This window comes from Anopheles nili, chromosome X, assembly GCF_943737925.1.
Source record: "Anopheles nili chromosome X, idAnoNiliSN_F5_01, whole genome shotgun sequence".
NCBI classification, from domain to species: Eukaryota; Metazoa; Arthropoda; class Insecta; order Diptera; family Culicidae; genus Anopheles; species Anopheles nili.
This window is the reverse complement of record NC_071293.1, coordinates 2,403,437-2,417,246: the sequence shown is the minus strand read 5'-3', so window position 1 is coordinate 2,417,246 and position 13,810 is coordinate 2,403,437. Positions and strand designations below refer to the sequence as shown.

Below are 13,810 nucleotides of genomic sequence, written 5' to 3'. Positions count from 1 at the left end.
TGGCCGCTTGCTGCCCGCACAGCCTGGTTGGCTACACGCCCGTGCATTGGAACAACGCTGCAAGCGAGACAAATTACTTATCTGGCTCGGGTCGGCTGGGTCCGCTGGATTCGCGACTAGGACGCAACAGTCCCTGGAAGCATCGTTTCAACGCCATTAAGCGCCCAACGGCAGCATTCGTGGCGCTAGTGTTAGGTGTCCGCCTCGAGACCGGAATGAAGAATGACAGATGGATGAATTGATCGGCATAATCGCTGTCACTGGGAGACCGAGACCTGCGATGGGACCTCGTCCGGTTCGGTGTTAGGTGTTGGCGGCTCGATGAACGCTCGCTGGACGCGATGAGCATGCATGCATGTAAATTATTCCACCATATTCCACGTAAACGGCACGCATACTTCGCCACCCAAAGCCTCCAGGGCAGCCATTTCAATTGCAATCCACTCAATGGACGCCGGTACCGGTGTTGGCGTGTTCGTTCGTCTCGAACCGGCTGGGAAATGGGTTGGAAAATGCGGCTCACGCTTTCGCACAGCTTCCCACTGGAAAACACGGGCACACCTGCCCATCACGTCGGTGGCTTTATGCACAAGGACTCGCAAGGACCACACACACACGCGCATTCATCGTACCGGATACAAAATCATACCCCCGCAAAAGGCAACCACATTCCAGCTGTGGGTGTTTTTTCGGAATCCAGTACGTGGGGGTTTTTTATGAAGGAAACATCCACCCGCACGACCTTGCTGCTAAAGGGAAATGAAGCACGACACAAAGGCCTGATGGGCGTTTGGATAAATGCACTGTAGCCTTCGTGGGTGAAAAGCGGGCTTTTAGTGCGTCATTGATCGTGATTCATGATGCAAACAGCACGGTGCTGCTATTATGGCGCCTCGATAATTAGCTCGAAGCTGTTGGTGTTCCTCTATTCGAGGAAACTCAACGAGGTGGCTCAACTCTCTGTAGGAATCTAAAGTTCTCATGAAATTGAACCACAATGGAGCTATTGTGTCGATATTTTAAACCGGAATTTGCGACATAATTTCAAGTAGAGTGGAACTTTGGGAAATGGACGTCCTACTGTCGAAATACTGTACTGTATGTCCACCTGACTGAACCATCATGGCGCCACCGTTTATTGGCCTCAGGCAACTCGAAAGGAACATCTCATATTCCACGAGAGCCATAAACAATCCCTGCCGGATACGTGTGTCTATGCTCGACCGCCTAAAGGCACCGATTGCGTCGTGGAGTGTTTATTTTTAATTCCTAACCCCAAACGTGCAGGCGGTTGTGTGTACAAACCAAACGACGGAAACGGCGTCGGATGACTCGTATTGATTGGAGCGTGTGTACGTCGATTGCGGGCTTTCCAGCGCAAGGAAGGTCATAGATGAATCGGGGCCCACGGATTGGTCAAATGATCGTACGATGCGTCCGGGCCCACTTAATGCCGCGGCCTCATCAGCCATCCAGCACGAGATAACACTAGAACGCGGCCACTGCCAGTGGATTCTAGAGGCGCTGTTACGCTAGAATGCTAATCACGCTCGATTAGCTCGAGTTCGCCTTTGGAGCCTGGAATGAAGCCGTAAAGCGAAGAACGAGTTGCATCACGAGTCCGATAGCCGATCGGTTCGAGGATCGAACACCCGTACGAACCATGATTTGGGTCGTGTGGAAAAAGCGAGAACACCAGGGCGCCAGGGTCCAGGTTCCAGCTTGCTCTCGCTTTCACCCACGTGTTCAAAGTTCTGTCGCTTATCATCACCGTACCGGGCCAGTTTGAGCCGCATTGCATCGAATAATTTATTATTGACAGCTGTCAGTCGCACGATGGCGTCTCGGGATCGGGTGGCTTATCGATGCCTGAAGAGGCCAGAACAGGCCACACAACACACGCCGAATTCACGTTCTCGGTGTCTGCGGGCGGCGTCCCTGTCGATCGGTTATCGGTGTTCAAGCTCGTGGAAAAGAAAGCAAAGTAAAAAAGAAAAAAAAGGAAAACACTTACAAACCCAAGTAGATTGGGCAGCTCGCGAGCTCTCGGTGATAGGTTTGACCCGGGACGGAATCTAGAGCTCAGTCTCGTTTAGGCAGTGCGCCACATCGGCATCTTGGGGCCCATCGTCTGCGATTTGTGCCCATTTTGTGTGTGAGTTTGAGTGTGTTTCCGGGAAATGAGTCACGAGCTGGGAAAGGTGCAACCGCAGTTCTTCTCCCATCGCATCGTCAGCAATCAAAGCAGCAGTAGTACGAGCTCCAGTAGCACCATCGCCAGCAGCAAACCGGTGAAAATGCGCAAACCACTGCTCAACGAGCGCTGGACCTCCGTCCTGTACACCGCTGTCGGTAAGTCGTCACCGGTTTTCCATCTCGGTGGGCTTTTCCACAGCTCCCCGGAAGCGCCAGGCACGCCGGTTCTCGAATTTATAATCCACTTTTTGTGGCTCGCCTCACGAAAGGCGGTTGCCTACGCGTGGCGTAATTTCCCGCGGGCAAAAAGCGGCTTCGATCGCTACAAAGAGCATCGGGGCCGCGCAAGTTTTGGGGTGGAAAACTTCGCCAAAGACTCATATTTCGTTCGACGGAGCGCTGCCGGCGAAATTTGTTTCATTTTTGCTCGCTTCCTCCGTCGAGGCCGCGCGTTCTTGTGGAGGGAATCGGTGGGAAAGCACAGAGCAGAACTCGCGGAATAAGGCTCGTGTTACGTTCGCCGGTTGGTTCTCGCTTTAAGTACACCATCCCACAACCCAGACAAACCAAGGGCGAGGGCGAGAGCGAACGATGGACATTTGCATTTTATTTGCGCCTTATTGCGGCACATTCCGAGTGGGCTTCACGCCGCATCGCAACAAGTTTTATTCGATGAATACGCCGGCAGGGAGAGAAATCGATTAATCATGGTAATGCATATTTTTTGCCCTCAAATTCGCCCGCACCAGCCGAAAGATCGGATTATTCGTGCGGACAATTTACGATGGCGAACCCCTCGTTGGGCTATCGGAACACGAGAACAAGCGATTGAAATGGAGCTTTGCGAATCGATCGAATCGTTTTTAGCCGTGGGTTGCGAGCATGTTGCATAAATTTTTGCGCGAAACATTCGGTATAATTTCACCATTTCCGTTGCAGCCGCTCTCAGCTACGTCACGGCTGGTACTACGATAGGCTGGAGTAGTGGAACGTTCCGGCGTACTGGACAAACCCTGCCACAGCTAGACAATTGGTCCATCTCACTGGCAGCAACACCTGCCCTAATGATCACTGTTATTGCGTTAGTCGTTCATCGGAGCTACCGCTGGATCGGCACGAAGGCGTACCTAATGACGGCGGCTCTGTTAGCGATGGGCTCGAGTGTGCTGGAAGCATATGGGCAGACCTTCTGGAGCGCGAGTGCAGGTCGTATTCTAGGAGGAATCTCAGCAGGTATCGCATTTACACTGTTACCTTCATACGTGGACGAATTCGGATCGAGCGACCGAGTTGGACTCGGTAGACCACCTCTAGACGAGATACTAACGGCTGCATTCCCGTTCGGTGTTCTACTGCGATTCGTCGCCGGTAAGTTCCGAGTCTCCTGCAAGATATCTTGAACCACGCACTCTACTTACGCTTGTCTTACAGATATTCTACCGGCTCCAATCTCTCCGTTATGGGCCGCTTTGCAATGGGCCGCCTTTCCAGCCGCCTCTTTCGTGGGATTGTTGTTCCTTCCCGAGTCGGCTCGGTTCCTCTGTTCTACTGGATGTGTCTCGCAGGCAGCTGATGTACTCCATCGCACTCATGAACCCTCAAGTCATCCAGCACTACAAGCATCATTAGCTCGTTGGCAACAACCTTCGCCTGGTTTATTCGAAGCTATCAGCCGCCAAGCTAACCTGACGTTGATCGTACCGTTATTGAGCCTGTTCGCGTTCCAGGCGTTCATTGGAGCAATCCCGATGCTGTTCTACCTAGCTGACCTGCTAGAACTTGCTGGTCAAGGAGGTCCAGAGCCTAACAGAGCTGCCGCTCTGCTGATGTTCGCTTTTATAGTCACCATCAAACTCAGTCGCTTCCTGTATCGTCGTCAACACCTGGACAAGACTCTTCTCGTCACCAGTGGCCTCATCATCGCTCTGGCAACCATTGGTCTTGGCTGGCACTGTCACCAACGTCGCATCCATGCGCCTGACGCAACAACCGCAGCTCTCAACGATTGGCCGTTGTACGCCTTTGCAGTCCTGTACATCAGCTATGCTGTTGGATTTCATCGCATCCCAGGCACACTATTAGCCACCGAGGCGGATGATGAGAATCGGTTCGCTCTACACACACTTTCCACCGCCATCAGCTGGGGTTCGGTGTATCTCGCTGTGCGACTCCTTCCAGTTCTTCTGAGGAATATCGGGCTTGGTTGGGTACTTTGGAACATCGCGCTTGTAGCTCTCTTTACAGTCGCCGTTGTACTCCTCTGTCTACCTGAAGCCGGTGATGGTAACGCACACAAAGTCCTTCCGGTCACCTCACGTGCTTCCTCCTCCAGTTCAACCTCGTCAACCTGCTCCTCATCCTTAGGGTCGAACTCACCCACGCTTCCGTGCACCTGCTGGCCCTGTTCGAACTGCTCGAATGTGGCCGCCCCAGAGACCTCTAGCACTGTGGTGCAGATCTTCAGCTACGCCCCACCCAACTCCCCTAAAACACCCGACCCATCCACCCCCAGCCTGAACATCATCTGAAGGAGTCTCCTCAAGCGAACACCGAAACCGAAAAGACTGACCTTCGACGGCATGTGGCTGACAACTGGCTGGAGGGTGGGTAGGGGGGAGGGGGGAGGGGGAGGGGGGGGACAGAGCCAGGAATTTGGGAAAGGGGGTTGCTACTTACACTGCGACAGGCAGGCGGCTCTCCCGGGCCACATGCCCCTGGGGCTTCCGGGTGGACTCGAATACTGATAAGGGACTTTCTTTCCGTTACTTTTCCACTCCCATCAAGCGGCAAATGATTAGAGGAAAAGCTAGAGCTAGGGCGGCTGATAAGCGAAGCGAATCTGGGCTCAAGGGAAAGGGGGAAGTGGGGAAGTGGGAAAAGGGGGCGTAACAGAGGGGCCGCATCGACGGGAGCGAAACAAACACGTCACGAAATGCCACGGGTTTTTTTTTGTTTGAACAAATTGAATCTATTTGTTTGTGGTTTATGGGACTGATTTCTCGACGGCCCTCCCCCCCCCCTCGAAAGGGGGCTGCGGATGTACTTTTATGCCTTTTTTTTTTTGGTTTTCGATTCTCCATGTGTGCGTACCCTCGCCTTTTCATATACATATAATAGTTTCAACGCCATGATTGTGAACTGTGCATTCCGATTTTTTGGTTTTTGCGCCGGCAAAGAGCGTCCCTTAGCGGGGGAGGAAACCTGTGACACTGGATAGGAGTAGATAGACCGATGTAGTGGGGATTGCAAAGGATAAGGGGGAAGTAGAGGAGAGGGATACAGAGAGAAGAATGCGAAGGATGTAGACCTATTGATAGCTATGCCATACATCGATTAGTCGTAGTCTCCCAGGCGGAGAAACGAGTTGTTTGAATATTAAAAATATAGCTTTATGTTTACGTTTTATGACATGACTATGTTTTACTGCATGAGTTTTGTTTTGCTTTGCTATGCTTTGTTTGCTTGTTTTGGTTTGTTTAGTTAGCTATCGCTTGGCGTCTTGTACGTCTTTCCTTCATCGGTTTTTGCTTGTTTTGTTAGTTTGTTGCACTTCTCTTGTTTGTTTCAGTTTCCCTCGCTGTTACAGGCTAGTTCTCCTTCATCTAGTACTCTTATGCTCCTCCACCAACAGGTCAGCTTGGGTTTGCCTACACTCATCATTAATTCTGAAACGTACGTGTTTGCTTACAGCTGCAGTAGCTGCCGGACACGGTTACATGGCGTTTCGGTACAACCCGTTGTGCTACATTTACATTTGTTTAACAGGTGTTTGTCGGAGCTCGCGCCGTTCTCTGGCCCGGCACCGGGAAGGGGGCGGTCGAGTTGAGGTGTGTGTTTGTTGCTTTTTTCTCTCCCCACTCAACTTCTATATCCGGTCATGCCGGCTTCCAGACACCCCACGGGTCACGAGTCCGGTGCGACAAAACGGTCTAACGATAAGAAATGCTCCGTACATCAACTTTTGCTTAGCTGCTTAATTTGTATCCCTCATCCCTTGCAGCTCTCTCTCTCTCTCTCTTTCACGCAAACCACGAGCACTGGGACCGAAAAGGGTGAGTGAGAAGGGCCGGAAATAGTGGCCCCATTTCCAGCACCCACCGATCCCAGAGCCACCGAGGTTCGCTCTGACCTGCTAATGCTTGCCATTGCCTGCTCGGTTTATGCATTTCATGCATGGTACGACAAGTAGATCAACTAGACAACAAGAACAACAATTAGTAGGCGCATATTGTACTCTTTATATTTATATGTATATGTATATGTGTATATACTTTACTTCTGCTTCGTATAAAAGTACATGATTAGGATGATGAGAGCTAGTTTTTCTTTTTCATTTCTGTTAGCTACGTTGCATTCTTCTCACTATGTTAAGTCGCCCCTTCCCTGTTTGCTCGTCTCACACTCCCTCACACACACGCGCACGCACATGTCCTTACGCTGCATTCCGGGGCTCATACGCGACTTGCCTAAGCCGCACCCGAGCGATGGTGATGTTCCGCAAATTGCCTACCCTGCAGGCGCACACTAGATGTCCCTTCGGACCGGCGTCCTGCAGCGTTACAAAGGGCGGCAAGTATGCGGGAGCCACGAGCGCTCTTCCCCCGGGTGTGAGTAAAGTACGGTTTGGTGGGGATGTCTCGTGCGTGGTTGTATGGTTTTTTTTTTATTCATTTTACTGTCTCTTCGCTACAATATAGTTCAAGTCTTTTCGGTTACGCAAGCAGCATCACTGTTGAAACCGAGACGGGACAAAAAACATTCTCACTGTACGCGTACGCGTGCATAGATGCATCGTATATGTATGTACAAATTGGTTTTGTGTTTTTACTCCTGTTTTCTCAAGCCTTTCTCTTCCCCCCGTTGGCTCCGAGCGCCCGAGATTTGTTCCGGTGCGCCCCTTTTGTGGCTTTGCCCTCGCTGCTGTACGGCTAAACATGAAAGCGAATGCATTTAAAATACTCTCACACGCACACACACACACATACATACACACAGCGACCGGATGCGCCCACTCTCCCGCACTCTTCGCACACTCTTTCCCCATCTTTTCTAGCTTCCATTGCTGCGGCAAACAATACAAACTTCTGTTCTGTTCGCCCTTGGCAGCACGCATACGGCGATGATTAACGCTCTCGGTGTCTGACAGGAGCGCCGTCAGCGAAAGGATGGCATCCTTTCGCACCAATCTCGGGAGTCTCCCATTCCACCAGCAAGTGGGAAAATTATTGTTAGCATTGTTTCGTCTCCCGCAGGGGCACGAACGAGCGATGCAACTCCCCGCACGTGGCCCTTTACGAACAAATGCAAATCCAGCTCAGCTCCTTTCGTCCTTGCAGTGATGCGTAGTGATACACACACACACGTATGCGCGTATACACACAGGCACGGATCGGGCTCACTCGAAACCGCATCGATGGGAACGTCGTTGACGTTCATCCTTCAACCAAAACCGTTGTAACCGGGCGTTATCCTGATAATTAGCTGTAATAGTGGTTTGATTTGCGAAGCGTCCGGTTTTCCACGCACTGTGGGAAACGACCGGTGTCAGCGCACGAAAGGATAAGGGCTCCAAAGCGTGCGTGTGTGTGTGTGTGTGTGAAAGTTTTGCATACCATTGCAAGTGGTAGTTTTTGAACATCACGCTTTGGGAGCCTGGCAAGGATTCACCTGCGGGAGAGCGCAGCGATCCGGTTTGAAGGATCACAACTGACTGAAGCGGTCGGTAATAGGCGACACTGCTTATGCGACGTTGCCTACTACATATGCACAAACACACACATACATACACATCTATAGTTTACATCGATTTAAGCTACAAAACGAGCTGGCGCTTGGCGTGAAGAGTGGCATGAGAGTGATATGCAGATGACGCGCTATATACATGATCGGCTCCCTCTAGCCCTTCTCCTGGGGGAGAGCCCCACTCTCCCTTTCCCTACCCTAGCCCCCTGCGTGCCTTCCGTCGTGGCGTCCCTAGCTCTGGTCACAAAAGTGCCAGATGGAGCGCTCCCAAAACGATCAAATGTTGAGTCGCCGGAGGCTGCGTGATGAGTCCGGCTCGAGGCGGCTGCGCAGTGGCGCCAGGGGACCGAGAGGTCCGAGAGGGTGACCCTGCAGTGGGGTGCGCCCTACCCCACCACTCGTACCACCCCCAGCCGGACTCTCCATCACCAGTGGATGGCAAATGTCGTACACGTTCGAAGAACGCACAGTTCCACTAGGCCCGGCGGCTGTCACTGGGGCGGCACTGGTGCAGCTGGTGGAGGGGGTAGGACCAGCATTCGGACCACTAGTGGAAGGGCCAACCCCTGCCCCTCCACCTACCCCCGCTCCACCCCCAGAGCCCCCACTTGCGGCCCGATCCGGTAGACTAGAGATACTACTGCGCCCATGTTGGCCGCCGGTTTCGCCGCCGGCGGCTACATGAAGTAACATGCCACAACCCGGACTCGAGGTGGAGCTGATACTCGGCGCATAGGACGTGCGTCATCTGGAGTCGGACAGGTCACCGCCGACAGGGTCGCTGTCATCGCACAACGACTGTGCCGCGGCACTCGGCGAGATGCTGGGCGTACGGCAGCCATGTGCGCGCATCTGTGACATATCCGAGCCTCGGCGGCTGCCAACTGCACCCGGGAAACGGCCGCCCGAGCAGAAACAGCGGCAGATGATGCGCTTGAACGCGAACCGGAAGTCCTTGGAGAAGAGCGCGTAGATCATCGGGTTGATGGCGGAGTTGCAGTAGCCGATCCAGAAGACGATCGAGAAGAGCAGCTCGTTGATGCAATCATCGCAGAAGGGCCGCACCAGGTACATGGTGAAGAACGGCAACCAGCACAGCACGAACAGGCCGACGATGATCGCGAGGGTTTTGGCCGCCTTCGTCTCCATACGGAAGCGTTTCACCTGGGCCTTGATGTTGCGCTTGCCCATCCGTTTACTGGCGCGCGGTGAAAGCAGACTGCCTCGTTCGCGGTGTTGCTGCTCCGACACCGTCAGGTACTGCGTGGAGCCGCCCAGACCGGCGGCTTGCTGTTGCTGTTGATGCTGCTGGTGCTGCTGGTGCTGCTGGTGTTGCTCCTTAGACGGCCGGCGGAAGATTTGGGACGCGTTGCTGTCACGCCCGTTCGCAGAGGAGTAGTGCACGGCGTACAGCAGCTTCGTACCGGCGGCTGCGCCCAGCGACGACGAGGCGGCTGAGCCGCCGGAAGCGGCCGATGCGACCATGGCGGCGGCGGCTGCCGCCGACGCAGCCGCCACCGGCGGCCCAGACGGTCCGAGCGAGGACTCGGCATGCCCAAGGGCCCCCGGTGAGCCACAGCCCTGCGCCACGTTCTCGGTCGATGGGTACGACACCGAGATCTTGATCTTCTCGTGGTGAGCTGGGTGGGCGGCTGGCCCGTGGGCGGCTAATTTACCGCGGGTCGAGTAACGCGACAGCCGCTCCGGCGACGCGCTGCCGATGCTGGTCGTCGTGCTGTGCGTGCTGCCGTTGCTGTGTGGTGACTCGTGATGTGGGGCGCTGGTTGAACCACGCCCGCGATGGATCCGCAACGTGAGCCGATTGTCGTCGAAGCGGTTGCCCATGCCTACTTGCAGACACACCATCGTCCCGTGGTCAGGGACGCGTCGTGGGACGCGGATGTGTCACGCGAGACGCGACGGATGGACGGACGCGAACCGACCGTGGAAAGCGGGGGAGACCGTGGAAGGCGGACGGGTGGAGCAGAAAGAAGAGAAGGGAAAACAATCGGATAAGCTTTAGTATGTGTGTGCCTGGTTGCGCGTGTGCGCGAACGCGTGCCCCATTAAACACGCGGGCTTGGGGCAAAAGGATAACGAATGAACGGTAAAATGGCCGCCGCGCGGTGCTGACTGCGTGAAAATAATAATACTAATGCTCTCCTGCTGCTGGCACCACGAAGAAGCGTGGAAAACCTTCTGTGGCCCTTCTGTGGCCCTTCTGTGGCCTTCACCTGCCATACGCTCGCTCAGGAACTAGCGAGCGAAGGCTGGGTGAAAGGGAGGGAGAGGGGAGCGGGGCGGGGGGGGGGCGGTGGCGAGGAATGAAATTGCATTCGCTGAATAGTGCAAGGATGAAATGCCCCCCCCCCCCCTTCCCCGAGAACACCCTACATTTGGGGGTGTTGAATTGGCAAGATGGCCGACATTAGACCCGAGAATGATGCTCAGTAGAACTTGCCAGTACGTTTGGCAGATCCTGGAGAATTTTCACCGAGAAAATGGGAAGATTTACGCATGAATGCGTGTATATGTGTGTGTGTGTTTGTGTAAAGAAACCCAAAGTCTGTGCGTCTCCGAAGAGGCGGTGATGTCAGCTGACGTTTAGCAGCAAACGTCCAGGATGAGCTCCAAGACGTTCACCGTTGTCCATTCTCCAGAGCCTGCTGTCACGTTTGGTCAAGGTTCCTGATTAATATCGCTGAGCCATTCAAAAGCCTCGGTAGCGGTGGTAACCATCACTAAGACTTCCTTTTCCCGGAGGCCCTTCCAAAGAAATTCCAGCCTCCAAGCGCACAAAACGCCGGCCGAAAGCTGGCTGGGTGCGATTCCTTTTTGCACTGCTGCCACCATAACCGTAAATCGCGTCGCCAAAGATCCCAGCGGGTGGCAGGTGTGTGGCTTCTCCCCCGAACCACAACGCTCGATTGTGCCCGTTCCCTTCCAAGCTACCCGGATTTGCATGCTCTGATCCGAGCGGGTGGCATCGTAAAATTCAATAAACCTACAGCAGAAGGACTGTAAAATATGGAACGACCACCGGCAGGCGCTCCCGAGTGGGCATAACGCCCATAAAGTACTCGCACACGATGAGGGTAAGCTGCCCGGTAGAACGAAAGCCTGCAGAGAGAAGAAGACCCACGCACAAGAGTGGGATCGAATAAAATTCCCCAACCGAATAGCCAATTCGGTTTGTTTTCCATCGCACGGTGGCGTTTCCTTTCTCAGCTGTGTAGCATTTAATTTCCATTCCACGGGGGAACAATCCCATTAAATGCGGCACTAATCGCTACGTGCCCGGAATGCGAGTCCCCGGCGTCCCGGGGCGTGTGGATAAAAGTTTGACGTACACCAAGGCATCCGGACATCCGCCCAGCCCAGGTGACGTGCTGCTGGTGCTGCTGCGTCCGGGAGCCGCTATTGATTGACAAAGGGTGACAGGCCGCACACACACCGTCCCAGACGAGGCTAGATGACAGGAATGTCAATTAGCTCAGCAGCCGGACGACGGTGAGAGAGCGTAAACGCGCATCCCGCATTGTTTTGTGACGTGCGCGAGTTCTGCCCCCCCTTTTTTTTTGACAGATAGGAGTTGGGGGGGCTCGGAACAACGCGCTTTGCGTGCTGCCTTTCATCCTCGAGGGGCCGATTCCTGGCGCCCGGCGGCCCGATTTTGATTGTCTGGTAACGATCGAGAACGGCCGGTTTTATTCGTTTTGTGCACCGAACCGGAACCAACGTCACTCATCAACTGTTTGCCGACGCCGACGAAATGGTTTCTGCTGATGTAAACAACAGCCGCTTTGTTCTTTTGCTTTGTCCTTGTGCGAACGCCTCGGCGAGACAGTCCCACGCTAGGGGGCGCCACTGGATGCGCGTGTTGTAATTTTGTTATTTTTCCCTTCCCGCTGGAAGCCGAACCCATCCCCCCTCCCCCGGAACACCCAGAGCATGGTTTCTTCACTACCACGGATTATACCACCCTGCCCGCGTGCTCCTGGCGCCGATTATATCTGTGGCGGCGTGGATCCGGTTTGGCTTGTTTGTTTCCGTTTTTTTTCCGATTTTATCCCGCTAAGGGTCCCCCGTTCCCCCTCAAACATCTCCTCACCCCTCCCTGGAGGTCGGGAAGGTCCAGGAGGTTTTGCGTAACAGCGTCCAAACGGGGTGTGCGAGAGAGTTGCCTGGTCGGAAGCCGGAAAAGCGAGCAGCCTCGCTGAAAAGGCAAATTTCCGTTTCCCTCACGCTCGATCCGGGTTGCGTGCGATGTGTCCCAACCAAGCAAGGCACAACTAATGAGGAGTTTGCGGTTTGATTTGTTTGCTGGGACCTGCCAACGGATCGTCTCCGGACCATGTCCTGCGTAATCCTTGGAGCCGAAGCCGACGTCCACGTCTGACGCGCGTTACTCGCTCGCACATCCGTCTCGGTCTCTGGTCGCATCTTATCGATTGTGGGGTTCAAATAAAATAAATAACAAAGAATAGCAGCAAATACCCCGCGCGGAAGAGTCCCCGACGCGTCCCGTTCGCCCGGGGGTTCGGTTCCAATTACGCTAAAAAAATCCCTTTCCCTTGACACCATTCGGGTGCCCTTTCGCATGCTAAACCCCGCTCATCCTATACTGGGAAATTGTAGCACAGTGAATCTCCTTCTCTGCGGTAGCGCACCCGGTGACAGCTAAATTCACGCTTCATCGATTCACGCGGTGTTTCATACGAACCCCGACGCCGATAGCGGTAGCTGTTTTCTTTATCTGCGTTCTCGTAAATAAATTTAATTTCACCCTCAATTCCGGGGGCGTTATCGAACGTCAGGCCCAATAAACGTCACCTCCAAAGGCCGGGCCCGTACTCATTTCGATAGTACGTATGCCACACTCGCACGGATAGAGGAGGAGCATTCTTTCGGGAGGCTATGACCAGGTCCCATTTCAGATTTTCCGATGGTGAGCGAAAATTTTGTGACAGCTGGGAACGCTTCGTGTGGTCAATTCCAACCAGGAGATTGAAACGTTGACGTTTATTTGCTCTTGATGGCTGCTGGCTATTGGGTGGAGAATGATTTATCGCCCTCTACCGGTCACCGGCGCAATTAGCGTCTTAGTGAAGCGTTCATTTAGCTGTCAGAGGATCGAGAAGACTCCTAACCTTACTATTGAAAGAAATGGGACACGAAACAAGTGTTCGGCGAGTCGCAAGGGCTCAAATTGTGACATCGAATGCTGCTACCCTGTCGCTTGCTAGCTTGTTCGTTTCGGTGGCACTATCAATAGCAAGAAAGCTCTAATTGATTGCAAATGAAACAGACAAATGTTCGATGCCTATGACTCGTCTGGATATTGAGCAGATGTAATTTTTTTAGCTTTTTCTTTTGCAACGTCACACAAGGCAGCGGGAATCCTTGGGCGAAGACACGGCTCTAATAATATGAACAGTGGAGTATGTGAGCTACTCCTAGCATACGGCGCTTTTTCTTGAGATGCTTCTTTTTTTTTTGTTTTATTTGATTCTTTGCGAATGGCAATAGACTTTCCGGTTTTTAAGTATTATTAATAATATTATTATGCCGCTACTTGCGCCTACGCTTGCTTGTGTTAGTAGTTATGTGATTACTTTCAACAAACAGCTTTGCTATTCTCATTTCCATTATAATGTTACTATTACTACTTCTTTGTCAGGATGCTGCTGCTTGTGCTCTTCACGTCTCGCACAGCCCATTTGAGCTGTCGTCGGTACATCCCTCCGGCCGTTACTCGGAAGAGATTGTCATTCGGTCTGAGTTTGTCCAGCTTAAGTGCAACATAGGCGCAACACCTACGTTCGCATGCGCTCACACAAACACACTCACACATGCACGCGCGTAATGCAAG

At 53.3% G+C, this 13,810-nt stretch overlaps 2 protein-coding genes across 2 annotated transcripts; one reads left to right on the top strand and one right to left on the bottom strand.

Annotated features, from left to right (window-relative positions):
* The first annotated feature begins 1,686 nt into the window (after positions 1 to 1,686).
* Positions 1,687 to 4,760, top strand: LOC128728859 (glucose transport protein-like). The gene is made up of 3 exons (XM_053822508.1): positions 1,687 to 2,352; positions 3,136 to 3,564; positions 3,628 to 4,760. Exons 1-3 carry the CDS (start codon positions 2,181 to 2,183, stop codon positions 4,722 to 4,724), a joined length of 1,698 nt encoding a protein of 565 aa, XP_053678483.1. The 5' UTR covers positions 1,687 to 2,180; the 3' UTR covers positions 4,725 to 4,760.
* Positions 4,761 to 8,682: 3,922 nt separating this feature from the next.
* On the bottom strand, positions 8,683 to 9,783 carry LOC128728414 (octopamine receptor Oamb-like). The gene is made up of 2 exons (XM_053822038.1): positions 9,343 to 9,783; positions 8,683 to 9,198 (listed from the first exon to the last, which is right to left on the bottom strand). Exons 1-2 carry the CDS (start codon positions 9,781 to 9,783, stop codon positions 8,683 to 8,685), a joined length of 957 nt encoding a protein of 318 aa, XP_053678013.1.
* Between the last annotated feature and the right edge of the window lie 4,027 nt (positions 9,784 to 13,810).